Consider the following 18,948-nt stretch of genomic DNA (forward strand, 5'->3'; position numbering starts at 1 on the left):
CTAGGGTCGGCCTCCACGATGACATGATGCACAAAGCCTCTTAGCACACAACTGATTGTTTAGTTAAGAAACATTGCTCTGTGGCACGCAGTGAGCACACACATTTCCTGAAGAACAGGAGCTTTACACAAAAGCAGGCACACAGGAAGGATGGGCTGAGCTGTAGGGTTGTATGGGGACAGTGTTCAGACTGGACCTTCGACCCCAACAGCACAACAGACCAGCTTGCACCAAGACACACAGCTGTCTGCAACTACCCCACTCGCCAGTTTTAAAGAATTAGTAAACACATAAAGCTACATACCAATGTCCTACAGCGTCTGTGGAATTGAGGTTGTCATTTCCTTCAATCCAGAAGTTCCCCCAAAGTAGGGCAGAAACGTGAGAGGAAGCCCCCAGATCCTGTCTGCCTCCCTAGCCTGATGGCAGCTCCGGTGCCTTCTGAATCGAGTTTCATAAGACACTTAGGTGTAACTCAGTTTCACAAACCGAGCCTCCCACGGTTGACACACCACTGACATCAGCCACTCTGCCGAGGGACACCTCCCAAGCACACTCTTTCCCAGCAGGGAGAGGGGAACCAGGTTCTCTACGGTAGATTTTCTCAGAAAAGACTTCTAAAATGGGGCAGCCTGGACTCCCACGACACTTCCTGGGAGGTGAGCCGACTTTGAATCCAGGCACGAATTTCACCCAAGGCTGTTTGAGGAAAACCTTTTTACCCAGGTCTACTCACTGGCACAGGAACAGGTTCAACAGGAAGAGTCAGAAGGCAGCCTGGCCGTGTTTTCCTTTGCTGTCCATTCCCACACACATAAAGCCAGGGCTCCACTTGAAACCTGATCTCCGACAGCCGTCACCTCCCCCTCTTATCACTTACAAATGGGAAATGCTAGGCTGACTCCATTCAGCCTCCCAGCGCAGAGAGCAACCTGGCGCCCAGCAAGTACAAACCCTACTTAAAAAGTGAAGGGCTAGGACTTATTTACAGAGAATAGAAAACAATTACATGGCAACCAGGTTTGCAAAAGAAGTTAAGAGGACAGGCAAGATTTTGGAAGTGAAGGGAAAGCTCTTTTTCCTCCAAAATCTAGAAAGCTTATGCAAAGGGTGCTTTTAGATACCTGTCTGGAACTGTATAAAAGCGACCTGGAAGAGCACAAACTGAGCTTGCAGTGGTGGATTTGAGGTAGAATGTACTATGGGTGAGACAGGAAACCTCAGCTTGAGAAAAGCCAAGGTGAAGTTAAACTGACAAATTAGTCAGTGTTCACGTGCATGGTTTTGCCTGAGTTCTCATATATTTTGGAAACCAGTGGTCAAAATTTATTCTCGAATTAAAGTAATATTCATTTCTCAAAATCAGGAGGAAGTTGACAAAAGGGACACCAGTCCATCTGTTCAGAGCCCGGATCTCGGCCATCTCCCGGATTCTTTAGAAATTCCATGTGACCATCAGTGTGATCCTATCGATGTTTACGGTTGCTACGAACACTTTTTATTGTAGCTGCACTTGATCTAGCTGGTGGCTAGATGTAAGATATTTTGTTTTATGGGTCTTTTTTTTTTTCTGTTCTCGAAATGTGTACAATCGTTCTTTTCTATTGTTTCTGAGTGCCTGCTTTCAAGTGGTAGGGCGAGGCTTGGAAAGCGCCAACAGAGGGAGGTGAAAGAAATACCCTGAAGGATAAGCTTTAAGGGTGCATAGCGTGCTAGATCTAACAGACTACCGACTGTGCATTTCAATCAGGCTCCTGGAGTGCATAACATAAAGAATAAACCAGAGGTTCCCTCCAGCCATAACCATGTGGAGACTTCAGATCAATGGAAAAGGGAAAGGAGAATTGATTAGGGAAATAGCCAAGGCAACCTGACTGGGATGGAACTTCCTTAGACAAGTAGCCTGTGAAAAACATAGGAAGACTTTTTATCTCTGGGAAGCGAAGAAGGTGCCAAGGGAATTTTGAATTTGAGGAATGGATTCGGGCTCAAAGGAAGGAGCTGTACACTTCAGATTTGCTACTGCTTGGACAGATGTCAGGCATGGTATGGTGTTGGGCATGGTATAGTGTCTGATGAGTTAAGACAGTGAAACATTACTGCATATGTGTACACAAACATACTTGTAATTTTTTCTACTAAAACAGAATAAAAAATTGGCCAAGTCAAAATCCTAATCTAGATGGAATAATCTCCACCTATTACAAATGTTTCTGAATAGGGCTGGAGAGATGCTCTGCATTGGCTGCTTTTCCAGAGGAAGAGTACCCCTCAGTTCCTAGCACGGAGAGGATAGCTCACAACTGCCTGTAACTCTAGCTCCAGGTGATTTGATGCCATCTTCTAACCTCCACAGGCACCAGGCACACTCGTGGTATGCAAACATACTGGCAAACAAAACTCACACAAATAAAATACAAAAAGCAAAACAAAACAGATTGATTTTTTTTAAAGGGTGGGGGTCCTGAAGTACTTTTAGGAAACAGATCTGGTGTATAGTAGTAGAATTTGACTCATTCCTTCTCAATGACAATGTTTTGTTGCTCTTGTTAGTCATAGCCCTGGCTGTCCTGGAACTCACTATGTAGACCAGACTGGTGTGGAACTCACAGAGATCCACCTGTCTCTGTCTCCCCAGTGCTGGGATTAAAGGCCTGCAGTACCAAGCCCAGCTCAACAGTATACTTTGAACACCTCCTATGGATGAGGCTCTTCACTGGATGAACCAAAGCAGGTCCCATTCCTCAATGGCATGCACACACAGGAACCACACCAGCCCATCTAGGTTTGCAATTGGATCCACCACTTAGAGCTGTGCTGATCAGCAAGGCACTTAACTTCCCCAAGTCTCAGTTTCCTCTTCTGTTAAATGGACCAATGATGCCTGCCTCCAAAGGTTATCCAAAAACAACTTTATGTTTATAGGGTACTTGGCCCAGAGCCAGGCTTGGCATATACATCAGTGAGTGGTTGAGCTAATGTGTTGTGAATGACTTGCTCTACACTTGGCTTATTGTTACTAAATAAATGACAGCCACTTAAGAGCAGAAACAGAGCTAGCAATAGCTATCTGGCCCCACATCTGCCTCTCCACAGAGGAAACAGCTCATTGGTTCTGTTGACATAGCTGGGTCATCAGGCCTCGATGTCTGTGACCACACTGGGCTGGCAGTTTGGATCTCTTGGGTGGTTTCCTGATGCATACTGTAGGGAGGAAATCTGTTCCTCCATCCTGTACTTGGTGGTCACAGATGAGTAGAGGGCCAGAGGGTGGAGTGTTAGCTGCTCTGCAGAGAGACTGGGCAGCAAGCTCCAGGAAGAAGGAATGTGCCCCAGCATGCAGTGGAATGCTGGAGAGCTGGCTGCCTAGGACAGGGGTTTGCTTCAGGGTCACAAGACCCCTCCCCAGAGGAGGGGGAGGGATTTGGACAGCAAAGATCCAGTTATCTTTTAAAGTCATGACAAACTGCAACTAAACACATGTAGGTCTGATGGTGAGTTAGGGTAGGAAAAAAAAAAAGTCACAGGAGTTGGGACTTTTCATTGCTCATTGTCCTGTAGTTAATCATTTAACTGCAAATTCACATATAAATGACTACATTCAGGATAGTCACAGCCAAGGTACATTAAACAATGAGTCACTTGGATAGAGTGATCCCCCCAGTGTGATGTGGGACAAAGCAAACCAGGCATCATTGACTTACTCTGTTTCATGCTGAAGGTTACACCTGGTGAATAAAGATGTTGCTAATGCCTTCTGGAGTACTGAAAACATGTGCACTGAGTCTTCCCAGCAATCAGATGTGGAAGCAGCGTGTTAAGCTGAATCCCATCCAGAACATACCAGCCAAGTGACCCAGGCAACAGGGATGGATCTAGGATTCACATACAACCAGAGACAGGCTCCAAACCCCCAGCATAACACTTCCGTTTTTTAGTCAGGGAGGGATCTATAGGGACATTTGTGTTTTTAACAAGAGGAGAAGGAGGAGAGGTAAAGGTAAAAAGGAAGGAAAAGAGTAATATTTATACTTCAGATTAAAAAGAACAGAGGAGGCTATGGCAGCCATTTGTGGAATAGGACAAGGCTAGTCTTCGATGCTTGTTAATCTTCCTGTCTCAGCTTCCCAAGTGCTGGCATTATAGATGGCCCCTGTGACTGGCGTACCCCTCAACTTCACTTACTAGTGGTTTGCTGCTCATGATAACTGAACTATTCCCATCTGGTGATGGCCTTCAGGCCATCTGGTGATGGGAGGAGACTTGGCTAATGATCACATGGGAAGGGAGGATGCTTCCAGAACACAGCACAGATGCTGTGCCTTGTCCCACTGTGCATAGGACAATCCCATACCCCAAAGGAAATAGCAATCCAACTGGAGTTGAGAAATGCTGTTATTACAGGGCAATATCTTGTGCTATATCTAGACTCTGAGAGCTAGAATATGCAAATAAGATGCTTTAGATTTTTTTCTTTAAAATAGTAAGTTTCAGAGTTCTGTTTCTTTCAATTAGATAATACTTTTAGGATCAAAATGGTTGTTCACCTACTTTTCTAAATCCCAGCAATTAGGAGGCAGAGGCAGGGATATCTCTGTGAGTTTGAGGCGAGCATGGTCTACAAAGCAAGTTCCAGAACAGTCAGGACTGTTACACAGAGAAACCCTGACTCAAATAACCATGGAAGGGAGTGGGGTGAGGTGGGGGAGATCCCAACAGAACATGCTCAGAATCTGAAAAGTATTTTCTTTAGGTGTGATCTCATAGCTTAAAATGTCACCATACATGCAATCAATTAAGTATTTTGGCTATTTGCAAATAAGTTTAGATGAGAAAGTTCTGGGTATTAAAAAAAATGTGTCATATAAAAAAACAAATGTCTAAAATAGTGTCATCTCATCTGAGTGTCCCCTGTGGCCAAGTCTCTAACCTCCAAGGGCTGAGGGACTGACATCTTCCGTGTTAGAACTTGCCCATGTCCTTGCCATGGGCAAGGGGCCCATGCGCATGTGTGTCAGACAACCAGGCCTGGTATGGTGCTGCTCCCAGGTATTACCACAGGTGACAAGGATGTTCTCTTTCTCTCTTCCTCTCCCTGCCACCCTGCCTCTCTGACAGGGACTCAACATTTCTCAGTCTGACTTCAAACTTGCTCTGAGGCTGAGGATACTTTGAACTTCTGACCTTCATGCCTCTGCATCCTGAGTGCTCAGATCCAAGGTATGTTCCACCATGCCTGGTTTATGAGGAGCTGGGGATCATACTTAGGACCTCGTGTACACTAGGCGAGCATCCTGCCAACTGAGCTACAACTCCAACTCTACATGTTACTTTTCTTAGTGTGAGAACAGCTAGTAACAATGTGCCAGTGGGTTATGTGGCAGTTCCCCCTATGCAGAGCCATTTCCTCTCCTGCAGTTCCTATGACAGGAGTCCTCTTATTCTTGAAGGTTTGGTTAGTGGCCTACTGTAAGCATTTACCCTCCCTCCTTCCCAGCAGGCACCAGGTACTTTGCGAGCATCTCACCATTCAGGTCTCAGCTAAAATGTCACTTTCCTCAGGAAGGCCTTCCTTAAACACTCAATGTCCCTCCCCATCCCATGATTGTTCCTCTTTCTCATCGGTTCTTACAAGAGGCAATTCAAAGTTTACAATTATATGATTTCGTTGCTTACTTGTTTCTCACCAACCATCTCTCTAGACTAATTTTGGAGAAACAAATAGGTGAGCAACCACAGCTTACCTCCTCCAGAGCAGGATTTGACATTTCTTTTTGGTCACAAAACAACTCGAGTTATAGCTTCGGCATGGCCTGCCGGCATCAAGACAATAATTCCCACCCTCCCTTGAAATGAGATGGGGACTTCCTGAAGGACAAAGGGCTTGCTCCAGAATGCCTTTCACCTTCTTTGACAATACTCAGAGGCATCTTGGAAAGTTCTCATCTTCCCATCATGGAATTATAGACCCTAACTGTGCTTAAGCCTAGAGGTGAAGAGAGATGTCATACTACACAGTAAAGTATGGTGTGGAGGGGGATGCATTCACTCTGAACAAATTCCTTTAGCCCACAGCACTGTGAGGGGTGTGTAGACAGAATCTTTTGAACTTGATAGATGAGAAAATAAGGGCACGGAGAGGTTAAGTGGCAGTTCCACGTCAGCTGGTCAGTGGGAATGCAGAACTGGCTCTTACTTCAAGCCTGAGTTATAGGATTGGCGGCTGCTCCCACTGGCTCTGCAGGTTTCAACAATCAGATTGATTATTGGTGTGGCTGAAGCTTAATTACACACTTTCCAAACAGGATGGACTGGTCTCCTGACCACATTTTGTAATCAGGGCTCATCCTTCACACTAGACCACATGTTGTATTGATGTAGAGAGTGGGGTTGGACAGCACACACTCTCCCGGCTCTCCCGCTCTCCCAGAAGGACCTTCTGCATGGAAACAGCAAGGAGTTGTGAAGGTCAAGATGTCTGTGATTAGAGACACAATCAAGGTGCTGCCTTCAAGTAAATGAAGGAGCCTAGGGCTGCTATGATGAGCCTAGGGCTGCTATGACAAGGAAACAGAAGGCTTTTTGTGACTATTACTTAACACATCTGCCTCCAGGGAATTCCAACAGTTAAAAAAAAAAAAATAGAAAATAAAAAACAAACCAGTTAACCAAAGGCAGAGCCATGGTGCTCGCCACAATGCTCCTTTATCTCGCTACAGAGTAAAAAGATGCTAATGTTGAAAGGCCCTTCACAGGGTGGTCCAGACAGCGGGTGCCTCCATTAGCAGCAGTACCAAGCCAGTCTCCCATTTCTGCTCTCCTACAGGCCCTGTTTTCCCAGGTGAAGTTCTTGCTGTAGGGTTAGAGTTCAGTCATGACACACATGCTAATGCCTTTCTCACCCACTGATGTATACTGTCTAGTTCCTTGTGAAAGACACGCTTGCCCCTTGAAATGTTAAATTAGCAATAAAAACCTAAAAAGAAAAGCTCTAGGTGGAGCTCAGTCGGCAGGATGCATTTCTTTTCTCAGATAGCACATTTTGGATAACGAACCAAGGAGAAAAGGGTTTACAAGGACCTCAATATAGGGTCTCCTACTGTACCAGGGCTGCTTTGCAGCAATGTTGGGTTCCTCTCTGTTAGTAACCCCCAAATATTCCCCAATTATTATCTTTGTCTCCCTCACTCGAAGGAATGTTTAACAGTTACCTAGTGATGTCTGTTTATCAGGCATGGGGAAGAATATAATGTCATTTAGTTCTCACACCCTCCCCATGCAACTAGTAGGATTACGGCTGTGCAGGTAAGGAAGACACTTCTAAAGAGAGATCAAAACCGTGCCCAAGATCACACTGCAAGTGAGGTTTGGGCATGTAGTTAGTGGTAGAGTGCTTGCTCAGCTTAGCTTGCTTGGATCCTCAGCATGGCAAAATACACACAGATATACACACAAACACACGAATTCATACATAGAACCAAGATCACACAGAAAGTAGACATCAGGGCTAGGGTCTATAATGTCTCTCCAACTCTTGGCCTACATCATGGAGCTTCACTGATGGAAGCCACTTGTTGCCCCTCAGCCCTAGCAAAAAATAAGTTAAATGAAGGGCACTTGTTAGTGGTAATAAACAAACACAGTCCCCAGCATTTAGAGGCAATAATTAACAGACATTATCTAGTCAGCCTGGCAGGCCTTCACCAGTAGACCTTAAACAACCCCTTTTAAATCCAGCCTTTTGGCGTCAGTCTTGGTACATCTCCCTCCTGGTTTGCTTTTATTCCAACAAGGTAGGCACATGGTTCGGGCAGCCCAGCATCTTGAGGCTGGCCTGACAGACTGTGTTCCATTAATTTGTCAGCATGACCTCAGATTCTTTCCTGGCCATTGGAGAACTTGCTGCATGCCCAGATGCTGAAGCCTGAGCCTTCTTTTGTGTCGGTGCTCACAACCCTATAAATTATTCATTCTTTTAACGTGGGCAAGCTGGCCAGGTAGGGCAGAGTACACTGCTGCCCCCAGCTCAAATCAGCAGGTTACAGAAAGCAGTAAGTCCACAGAAGCAAGGTCCACCATCAGATTTTAATGGAAGAAGGTAGGGGACAAGCCACGGTGCACCCTAAGTGATGGAGAAGGCCAAGGAGGCAACCCACAAGGGAGAGCTCTAACGTCCTGTCAGAAGTGACAGAGCTTGAAAATGAAAATGGAAAACTGCGAATTGAAAAAAGGAAGTGGCTGCCAACCCTTGTCTAGACTCCAGGATGATCAAGTAGGCCTGATTGTGGTCAGTGTGAAGCAGTATGTACCGATCTGTATGAAGCTGTGAATGTAAAGGAAGGCTGGTGAATCACAGTCCTGGAGAGGGAATCACACTCAGCGTTTGCAGTGCGGATCCCACTCACCATTACTTGGGGGAGAAAATCTGATTGCTTGCTTTTGTTTCTTTATGCAGTGTGAACACAGATTTATTAAGGAAGAAGGAGAAAGAAGTCCGGGAGCAGGAGAGACTGCAAGAGATGAATGCTGGGTTGTTTGTTTTTATTTTATGTTTTAAAGGAACATGCTAGTTAATTATAAGTGGACCTGTGAGTTGACTTTAGTTCTATTTTGCACACAAGTTTAGGAAAACCCAGCAAGAGTCCTGTGCGTTCTTTACTAAAAAGGTAAAATTCAGGACAGACTGAGGAGCAGAAACTTAGTAATACGGTGAGCTATGCCTTAAGAAAACATGACAGGCAGTGGCTTGGCTGGGACTCTCTTATGCTCTGTACTCTGACCTCTCTGCCCGTCCACAATGGAAACTATAATGTCCATCAAAAGAGAACGGGTAGTTAGTTAGGTGTGGTGGCTCACACCTGTAATATCAGAACTGGGTGGAGAGTGGACAGGAGGATCATGAGAGGGAAGCTGTTAAAAAGATTATGCATATCCACACAATGGAAGGCTAGGTAACTTTCAAAAGTGGCAAGCGGGTATTGGGAGTGGGGTGTGGGGGGGTAACAATTGCCTGACTTATGCAAGGCCCCTGATTTGATCCTTAGCATTACAAAACAGAAAATAGAACACAGTATTCCTTATCCAATGGATGTTGCTCCCAGGGTGGACAGAAACTGCAAGAGGGTTGCACGACCAGCAGAGAAGGACATGGTGGATAAATGCTGCTTTATTGCTTTTGCTAATACTCTTCTAATAAACAGTCTTGATGCCCAACGAGTCTGGCCCAGCAGAGCTGGATGAGCATGGAGAGGGGAAGCCATGGTCTGCCCAACACCACCCATCATGTTATCTGTGTTAATGTCTCAACAAAGCAATGGGGTCAAGAAGGGGCCTCAATTTTCCTAACTTAAGGTGACTGAAAGCATTGGTAGATGAGAGGAGTCTCAGAAAACACAGTGCATGGTCTGTTTCCAGGGTTGCTTTATGAAGAACACAGCAGCAGACAGGCAGCCATGTAGGAGTTGTTATAGACTGTGATGCTAGGTTGAGATAAGGCAGGCAGGCTGACCATGGTTTGTTATGAAGAGGCCACTGTTTGACTCCTACAGGCTGCAGGGATGGCAGCAGAGCACAGGGAGGGTAGCAGTCTCGCCCAGAGCAGTGTGAGTAGGTCTTTAGCTCCCAGCCACTGCATGGGGATCTATATGGATTCATCAATGGTGGTGAGGTACTTGTTGTACTTGAAGTGAGAGGAGCAGCTGTACAGTCTAGGTTTCTTTTCCCTTATTTTTGATTCTTTTGGAGACAGGGTTTCATGTAGCCCAAGCTGGCCTCCAACTCATAACATAGTAGAGTAAGAGACCTTAACTTCTGGGTCTCTTATCTCTGCCTCTCAAACACTAGGATTACAGGCATATAATGATAAATAGTAACTTATTTAGCTTTGGAAAACCCTAATCTAATAGATTCTGGTCCTTTAGCTCATTAGTCTTTTTTTTTTTTTTTTTTTTTTTTTTAGCAGAAAACAAATTATGTTTGTTAGAGAAGACACAGATCAGCAAAAAATAGCTGCAATTTTTTGTGGAAAGATTGCTTATAACTATTTTATTGGGAAACAGTCACCACAAAACCTTTGGATTTAAACCAATTGTAGGGGCTGTGAACCATGTTGTAGTTAGCTTTGTAGCCAAACCTTAGTGCACAGTCTAGGTTACCACCTGGGAACAGACAGCATGTAATCCTAGCACTTGGGAGGTGGTGGCAGAAGGATCAGTTAATGCCACATGAGAACCTGTCTCAATAAACAAATGAAGAGATGGTCCATTATGGAACTGTGTAGACCATGCATAAATGAGTTGTTTTTAAAAGTTACACTTTACATGAGTAACTTCTGGATCCCAGCTTCTCTTACTACCTGAGATTGGTCAAGGTGCCCCTGAAAATTATATTGTAGGTTCTAGAACATTCAGTGTTCCTCTAAGTGTCTGCAGTGGTTTACACTTACTTTCCGTGGCTTCACCTTGTCCTGTAAATCATACTGGCCAATTCCTTTGTAGCTGATCCCAAGCCACCATGGAAGTCCCTGCTTATCCTAAAAAGTAGAAAACAAAACAAAACAAAACATGAGATCTAAGGCCTGTTACATCTTCTAGAGGGGAAGCACTGTCAATTTCTTTCCTTAACAAGTGCCAACAAACCAAAATAAATCTACCTTGGTAAATAGAACCTTCCCGAGAAACTTGTTGAAGTATATTCTTGGGGTTTCTTCAAACAATACACACATGAAAAACCCAATACTGTTATTACCATCCAAAAGAATGAAGTATTACTGTTTTGATTAAATCACTGGCCAGATTTTTTTAAAAAAGTAATTCAATCAAGAATTAATCCATCATGAAGTTAGCTATGGTTTAAAAAAGACTCCTTGTTCTCTTAGTTAACAACAGCTATAAAGGCTGGGAGGTTCCCCAAGGATTACCAGGGGAAAGACAGAGAGAGGTTCCAAGGCCCAATGCCCAGAGCACAATTAACAATGAACAGGAAAAAGCAACAATACCTTTTGGGGAACTGAACAATTCCCAACATGAATAATCAGTCTAAGGTACATGTGAGGAGAGGATTCATAGAATATTCTATTGTAAATACAACGTGTGTCTAAATTTGTTTATTGGGCTCTTTCAATGAAAAGAATATATTGACAGAAGGAAAGAAAAATATAGGTTTAGGTATGTGAGTGTATACAAAGTGGAATCAGCGAGGATTAAGATTAAGTTAATATAAATGAGTAGTACAAGTGTCCTCAATATGAAAGTATGTATTATGATTTCCTTACATCTGCAGTGGTAAAGACATCAACATTGTCATGACATCAAAAGTCACGGAAGAGCGAATCAGTAATAAAATTATGCTTCTCTCCAACAAAACCTCTTCATCTATGTTTTATCTTTTATCATCAAAGTATTTCTTAGCCAGCTTCTTCCTGCTCATCAATACAAGAGGACAAAGCACACTGATGAGGGTGTGATACTGCAAATTTTGCAAAAATTTCAGCATTTCCCATAGAGGTTTGCATAAACACTGAAGACTAGCATGACTGTCATGCAGAGGAGTGAGCAAATAAAGACCTGGGAGCATTCAAGAGGCAAATAACCAGAAAGCAAAAATCACTATGGGTAGGTTGAGAATGACCTAGAACTTCAGGTGAACTTCAGTGGTAGTGTATGAACTTAACATGCTATTGGTCCTAGGTTTAATATCCAACAACAAGGGTGTGTATGTGGGGAAGGGGACACAGAGAGAGAGAGAGGGAGGAAGGGAGAGAGACAGAGAGAGAGAGGGAGAGAGGAAGAGAGAGAGAGAGAAAGAACATGTCTGGGAAAGCACCTGAGTTTAGCATTTTGTAAAGATAATGCATTTTATAATCTGCTAAAATAAATATTATGAGACTTAAAACATTTACGAAAACAATTCTACTTTAAATGCTGAAATTTTGGTACTGGAGAGATGACTCAGTAGTTAAGAGCACTGGCTGGTCTTCCATAGGCCAGGGTTCAGTTCCAGCACCCATGTCGTGAGTAACTATCTGTTAACTCAGGTTCCAGGAAATCCAATACCCTCTTCTGGCTTCTATGGGCACTGCACGCATGTAGTACCTTTAATCCCAGCACTTGAAAGGCAGAGTCAGAGGCAGATGAATTTCTGTGAATTCCAGGCCAGCCTGGTCTACAGAGTGAGTTTCAGGACAGCCAAGGCTACACTGTCTTAAAAAGCAAAACAGAACAAAAAAACTAAAAACACTGCAAATTCTAGACCAAGTTTCATGCGCACATTTAGACGCTGTTTTAGACAGACAGTGCTATTCAGCGATTTACACAGCTTGGTGAGCATTGTGGAAACCTCTGGAATACGAGAAGCACTTACCTTCACTGCATAATAATGGACTCCATAAGTTGGCAGGGCTTCTACTATTTTCATATACCTAGAGAAAATGGACACTTAGAAGCTAATTAAAACAGTTAAAGGGCTCATTTGGGGGAAACTGATCTCAGGAAACACAATTTGCTTCCACTTGTTGACTCAAGTAGAAATGGAATAATAAACCATTGTAGGGAATTGTTTGTACCTTATCTAAATGGCAGGGCTTTTCTAACAAAACAGAGCAAAGGTTTCTATAACTTACAAATAGATTGAATTAAAAACCCAAGCTGTAAATTTTAACAAAGACTACTTATTTATGCACTTTTTTTCCTATTTTTGGTTTTCTGAGGCAGGGTTCCTTTGTATAGTACTGGTTGTCCTGGGCCTTGTTCTGTAACCAGGCTGGCCTGGAACTCAGATAAAAGGCATGCACCACCACACCTGGCCTACTTATGCATAGTATGCAAATGGTATTTTTTCCTTCATGTACATCTGTACACAAGAAGAGGTCATTAGAATCCACAGTTATAGAAGGTTGTGAGCCACCATGTGGGTGATGGGGATTGAATTCAGGACCTCTGGAAGCTCAGCCAGTTCTCTTAACTGTCAAAAGTCATTTCTCTAGCCCCACATTGCCATTATTATTTTTTTTTTAAGGCAAACACTTAATACACAATTTTAAAGCCAGGTATGCTGGCTCATGACTGTAGCCTCAGTCATGAGACCCTGTCTCAAAGTACCGAAAACCCTCAGAAACCAGGGCTGGAGGAGAGAGGATGAATATAAATATTCATCTTAAATATTCATCTTAGTGTCATCCTCATGATAAGTTACTGAGTTAGTAATTACAATGTCCAGAAAAACTGATCTTCACAATGTCATGAAAAAGTCCCAGCAAGTCAGTTGGTGGGGGTGCATGCCTTTAATCTAGGCACTTGGAAGGCAGAGGCAGTCAGATCTCTGAGTCTGAGGCCAGCCTGGTCCACAAAGAGTTCCAGGACAACAGAGAAACCCTGTCAAACACACACACACATACACACACACACACACACACACACACACACACACACAAACAAACAAACAAGACACCACCACCAACAAAATTCCTTTAACCTATGGAAATATATTGATTGTATCAAGTTCACCTAATTATAAACATAACATAGCAATCCTTAGATATATCCCCTTTAAAGGGGTGAACATTATTATTGTAAATCTATATTCTGGCCTGGGGTGTGGCTCAGTTAGTGGACTGTTTGCCTAGCATGTCTGAAGCCCAGGGCATGACCCCCAGCACCACAGAAACTCAACAAGCTATTGTGCATCAGTAGCACTAGGAAGTGAAGACAGGAAGATCATAAATTCTAGGTCATCCTTAGCTATATAGTCAGTTCACTTGAACTATATGAGGTATGAGTCATTCTCTCAAACAGACATTACCCACACACAAACACACACACACCACACAAATTAAGGCAATCATGTCAGCATGTAGCTGGAATGCTTTTCTCCGTTTAGCCTGGTCCCAATTGGATTGGTTTCTCTCTTCCCACCAGGTCCCTGCAGCCACTTATAAGATAACCACTTAGAGACTTAATGTATATTTATAATTATTTGGCCAATGGCTTGGGTTATTACTGGCCAGCTCTGTCTCTTATACATTAACCCATTTCTACTAATCTGTGTATCACCACATGGCTGTGGCTTACTGGTGATGCCCTTGCATCTTGACTTGCTAGGTGTCTCTCTGACTCTGCCTTCTCCCCCACCCCCTTTTTATTTGGATTTCCTGACTGCCTGACTTTACTCTGCTTAGCCATTGGACAAAAAAGCTTTATTCATCAACCAATAAAAGCAACACATAGTCAACAGCATACCAGAAGGCCATCCTACATCATCACCACCTCTAGTTTTGTTCAAGAAGGTACTAAGTAGCTTTAAGGAGTGGGTTGAACTGTGTAAGAATTTGCCATTCCCAAGGAACTGAAGTCCCTGTTGAATTCAAGGGAACTTTTAAAAAATAATACTTGTATTTATTGAGACTTTATGCAAAATATTTTGATCATATTCATTCCAATTTGAAGGTTCTTTTAATGATATCATGAAGATCAATTTCTTTGGATATTGTAACCATTAACTTGGTAATTTCTTAGGCAATTGCTATACATGTAAATGAATATAAAGGGCACAGGGGTTAGGTGAGTGTGCCAAGATCAAGGAGTGGATGAAGTGTACAAACTCAGAGCAGGGATTCAAACTCCATAGCCAAGTGTTAAGCAAGTTAAACGGACTATGTTTGCGACCACACAATAGATATCAAGAGAGGCAAAAAGTAAGTAATGTACCCACAAGCCTGACTAAAAGCCATCAGGAATATTATCTTCTAATCTTTGTTTCTCCCCCCGCCCCAAGCCCCGTCCCACCCCACCCCATCTCAGGAAACAGGCACAGTAAATTTGAACAACAAGGGTTCAAGCTTGTGACTGCTGGCTTCTGCCTTCCACCTTCTGCCTGGAGCATCACTGGTGGGTGTGCTGTGGATACCTGTTCTAGTGAAGAAGTAAGAGCTCAAAGAAGACCGCGATCTCGCCAAGGCACGGCCAAACTGGGTCCTTATTTCACTTCTCACAGGATGCTTTTTCTTAAACTTACAGCCCTAAGAGTTACTCCAGGTGCCAGAACAGTCATGAACTAAAGCAGACTGGTTATCAGAAGTTTATTGTATCAAGTGAAGAGTTCTCAATAAATCAGGGGTGACTCTATACAGAATATGGCAGAAGGTGGCTGTGGTGGAAGGTATGGTCCTAGCAATCAGTAGGCAAGTGGAGTTAAGATTCAGTTATTCTTAGCTACTTAGTGAGTTCAGGGTCAACCTGTCTATAGGAGACTGTCTGTCTGTCTGTCTGTCATCTATCTATCTATCTATCTATCTATCTATCTATCTATCTATCTATCATCTATCTGTCTGTCTGTCTGTCTGTCTGACTGTCTCTGTCTATCATCTATCTAAGTAATGACTATAGTCTACTTTTGATAGTAAGGAGAAGCAGAACTCCAAAATAGCAAGTGTATCCTGAGTTCCATCCAAAGTAGAGTCACAAACGGAATTTTTCCATCTTCTCTTTGAAAGTGTTGGAAGATTTGGCGTCATTCGTGTCTGAATTCTAAAGCTAAGTCACCTTACCTGTGCCCAGGATAACAGCTCTTGCCACCACCATTGTCACCATTCCCTAGATGGCTAACATGTCCCTCTCTGTTACCTGTCCCATGCTGGGAATGGAAAGCATAGGAACAGGTAACATCCACATATAAAATAACCACACTTTTTTTTTTTTTTAAACTATGTCTAGGCAAGAAAAAAAAACGATACTTACTGGACCACAGCTTGACCCCGAGTCAGACCTTTGATTTTCAAATAATGCTCAATCACTCTGTCTTCACTGCAAAACAGAGAAATCAGCATGGTGACATGTGGCTTTCTGACACCCTATTCCATTTCTCCATTCTCAGGCAGCCATTGAAAACCTGAGAGGAACCCGCTTGTTTGGGAACCAGGGTGGCATCCTCTGCTGTTTCTCTAGGACCCTTGTTCCTGAGCTCAGCATGTGACCACTTGCAGTATGATCTTAAATGTTTAATGTAATTATGTAATTCATATTCATATCTTTAAAATGTCATTTACTAGAAAGGGAAACAAAATTAATTTCTAAAATAGAAAACTAATATTCTAGAGGCATCATACTAGATATAAAGTACAAATATCAAATACTAGTTGGAGATCATCATTGAGGTAATTTTGAGGATAAGACCTATCCTTTTGCATTTGATTAAGAGCAGAGAAGAGAAGCCAGGCATTGGTGGCATGCACCTTTAATCCCAGCAGGTGAAATTCTGTGAATTTGAGGCCAGCCTGGTCTACAGAGCTAGTTCCAGAACAGGTTCCAAAACAATACAGAGAAACCCTGTCTTGAAAAACAAAACAAAAAACCAACCAAACAAAAAAGCCAAGATGGAGCTCCATTGGTAACGTGCTTGACTCACATGGCATATCACATGGCCCTGGGTTCAATCCCCAGAATCACATAAACCAGGCACAGTGAGCCATCCCTGCAATCCTAGCATTTGGGAAGTAGATTCAGAAAAACCAGAAGTTCAAAGTCATCCTTAGTTAAACCAGAAGTTCAAAGTCATCCTTAGTTACATAAAGAGTTCCAGACAGCCTGAGCCATGGGAGACTCCTTTGTTCTTTCTTTTTTTAAAAAAAAAGTATCTTATGAAAATTAATCCTGCTTGGATTCTAAACACTATATGAAATATTTTTCTTATCACCACTTTTGGACACGGTGCTATAAAAAAAAAAAAAAAGAAGAAGAAGAAAAGGAGAAAGAAAGAACAGAAAAGAGCTCTAGTTTTATCCTGTAAGAGGAGAGATTATGCTTAAGTGCCAGTCTTCCTCAGACCCAACTTGACCCTACGTTTCTGGTAGCTCTTCCAATCACATCCCAGGTATAGAGGCTGTGGGCATCTCTCTGAGACCAATCATCATGCCCTCTTCCTCCCACACCATTTTCTTCCTTTTTTTTTTTTTTTTTTAAGGAAACTTTCATTCAACAATGATTTGCTCAGAAGGTTCCAGAGTCTGAATGCAATGTAGGCGCTGTATCTAATTTCCTGTATATTTGGAAAATGTACTTCAGTTTTCATATTTGAAGCTATCAAAATAGAATGTTTTATCATCTTTACATTGTGTGTGCAAAGGTCCCCTTCACAGCTTGGGGACTGAAACCACCGAGACAACATTTACAAGGAATACAAGTAATTTGAAAGAAAAAAAAAAGTGATTTTCCTTAATTTCCTGCCCAGTGCTCAGTGGAGTACCCAGTGCTCAATGGGGGCCATGAGCACAGCTTGGGCTGTCCTGGCTTACCAGTAAGCGAGCGATGGGTGTTCCTGAAGGGTTTTGGTTGGAAAGACTGGCAGTGTCTTCAAGTCTTTCCTGGCATTCTCATCACTAGGAAGAAACACAATACGGTAATTTCAGACTATTATCTGGAAAGACATCCAGTGAAGTTTCCCTGATAAAGAGACCTTAATAGTTACTAAGGACCTTGGTCTTTGTCACTCACTACAGACCACTGTCAAATAAGACAATCACATATACTTTCAACTTTCTAGGTTTCATTACATACGATGAATGGGATCACACATATTTCATACTTTACTTTTACATAGTATCCCATTACCGACTTTTCCATGTTCTGGAAACATCACCCTAAACAACTCTAACAGCTCCTAATGTTCAGTGTATTGAAGCATCAGTTACCATAGAACTTCTCACAGAATGTCTACAAGTTCTTCAATATGGGCATCCCACTATCAAACAGTTGACATATACATTGTGATCACTCTTCTGCTATTTTCCTACCACCCTGGGCTATAATGGACCAAGCCAACCAGCTTTGGAAAGTTAGCCTCTGCAGAACTCTCTGGAATATAAGAAGGCGGGAAAATATGTTTCTGATGAATCCAAGGAACCCCTCACATTACCCACAGTGAACATAAATGTACTGATACGCAGTTCGGACATTCTATAACTATAAAGTTGACAAATTTTATATAAAGTGGATAAATTCGAGTTCTCAGGAGAGAGGTGTAGTGTTTATGGATAGCGTGGAATATGAATTGGTCATGCACTATACGAGAGGACAGATTCTGTAGCTGTCTGGAGTATTTGAGGAAGAAGTAAACATGGCTCTAGAAGGTCTATTAGCTCATTAGAAGCATGCATACAAAGGTGGCTCACAACCCCAGGAACCCTGCTGTTCACACAGAGTCATGCTAACTCTTCCTCTCCCCAACTTTCATATCCTCCTCTCTTCCCACTAGCTAGACTTTGCTGAAGGGCTAAGAACCAGACACCATGCAATATATTTAGGGGCATTATTTTCCTCATGTTAGACTGGATGAGAATTTTCTCATGCAGAAGGCATTATTATTCTCTGTGTTTTTCTGGTAAAGCTGTGAGATTCAAAGACATTGAATCACTTGCTAACTATTCATGGCTTCTGTGTAGAGGAGACATGCATTAGAAGTCAGTCTATTTGTCTCCAACAGATTCCTTGCTGTCTTCCCAAGGCACTGTCCTAGACTGTCCTAGAATATTGAGTGAGCATTCTCAGCCCCTCACACCCTGTGACAGCTAATCTTTTTTTTTTTTTTTTTTTTTTTTTTTTGTCAACTTGATAGGACTGAAAATCGCCATGGAGACACACATCTGGGTGTGTATATCAGGAGATTTCCAGGAGCAAAAGCCCACTCTGAATGTGGGTGGTGCCATCCCATGTGTTGAGGTCATGGATTGATAAAGGGGAAAAAGCCAACTGATTACAATCATTCATCTCTCTTTGCTTCCTGACTACGGATACAGTACAAGCAGCTGCCTCACGCTGTCATGACCTTCCGCCATCTGGTATTTGGTCATAGCAATGAAATAAGTCTCTCTCTCTCTCTCTCTCTCTCTCTCTCTCACACACACACACACACACACACACACACACACACACACAGAGGCAAGTTTTAAACACAATTTAG

At 42.8% G+C, this 18,948-nt stretch overlaps 1 protein-coding gene across 1 annotated transcript in view; it reads right to left on the bottom strand.

Moving 5' to 3' along the window:
- The window catches only part of Frmd4b (FERM domain containing 4B), a 177,105-nt gene that overhangs the window by 24,307 nt on the left and 133,850 nt on the right, over positions 1–18,948 (bottom strand). Inside the window, exons 8-11 of the mRNA XM_051203522.1 lie at positions 17,285–17,368; positions 15,732–15,797; positions 12,361–12,418; positions 10,445–10,531 (exon numbers count right to left, since the gene is read on the bottom strand). Coding sequence (XP_051059479.1) covers positions 10,445–10,531; positions 12,361–12,418; positions 15,732–15,797; positions 17,285–17,368 — 295 coding nt within the window. The remainder of the gene's footprint in view (positions 1–10,444; positions 10,532–12,360; positions 12,419–15,731; positions 15,798–17,284; positions 17,369–18,948) is intronic.

Source organism: Phodopus roborovskii, unplaced genomic scaffold, assembly GCF_943737965.1.
Source record: "Phodopus roborovskii unplaced genomic scaffold, PHOROB, whole genome shotgun sequence".
In the NCBI taxonomy this organism is placed as follows: domain Eukaryota; kingdom Metazoa; phylum Chordata; class Mammalia; order Rodentia; family Cricetidae; genus Phodopus; species Phodopus roborovskii.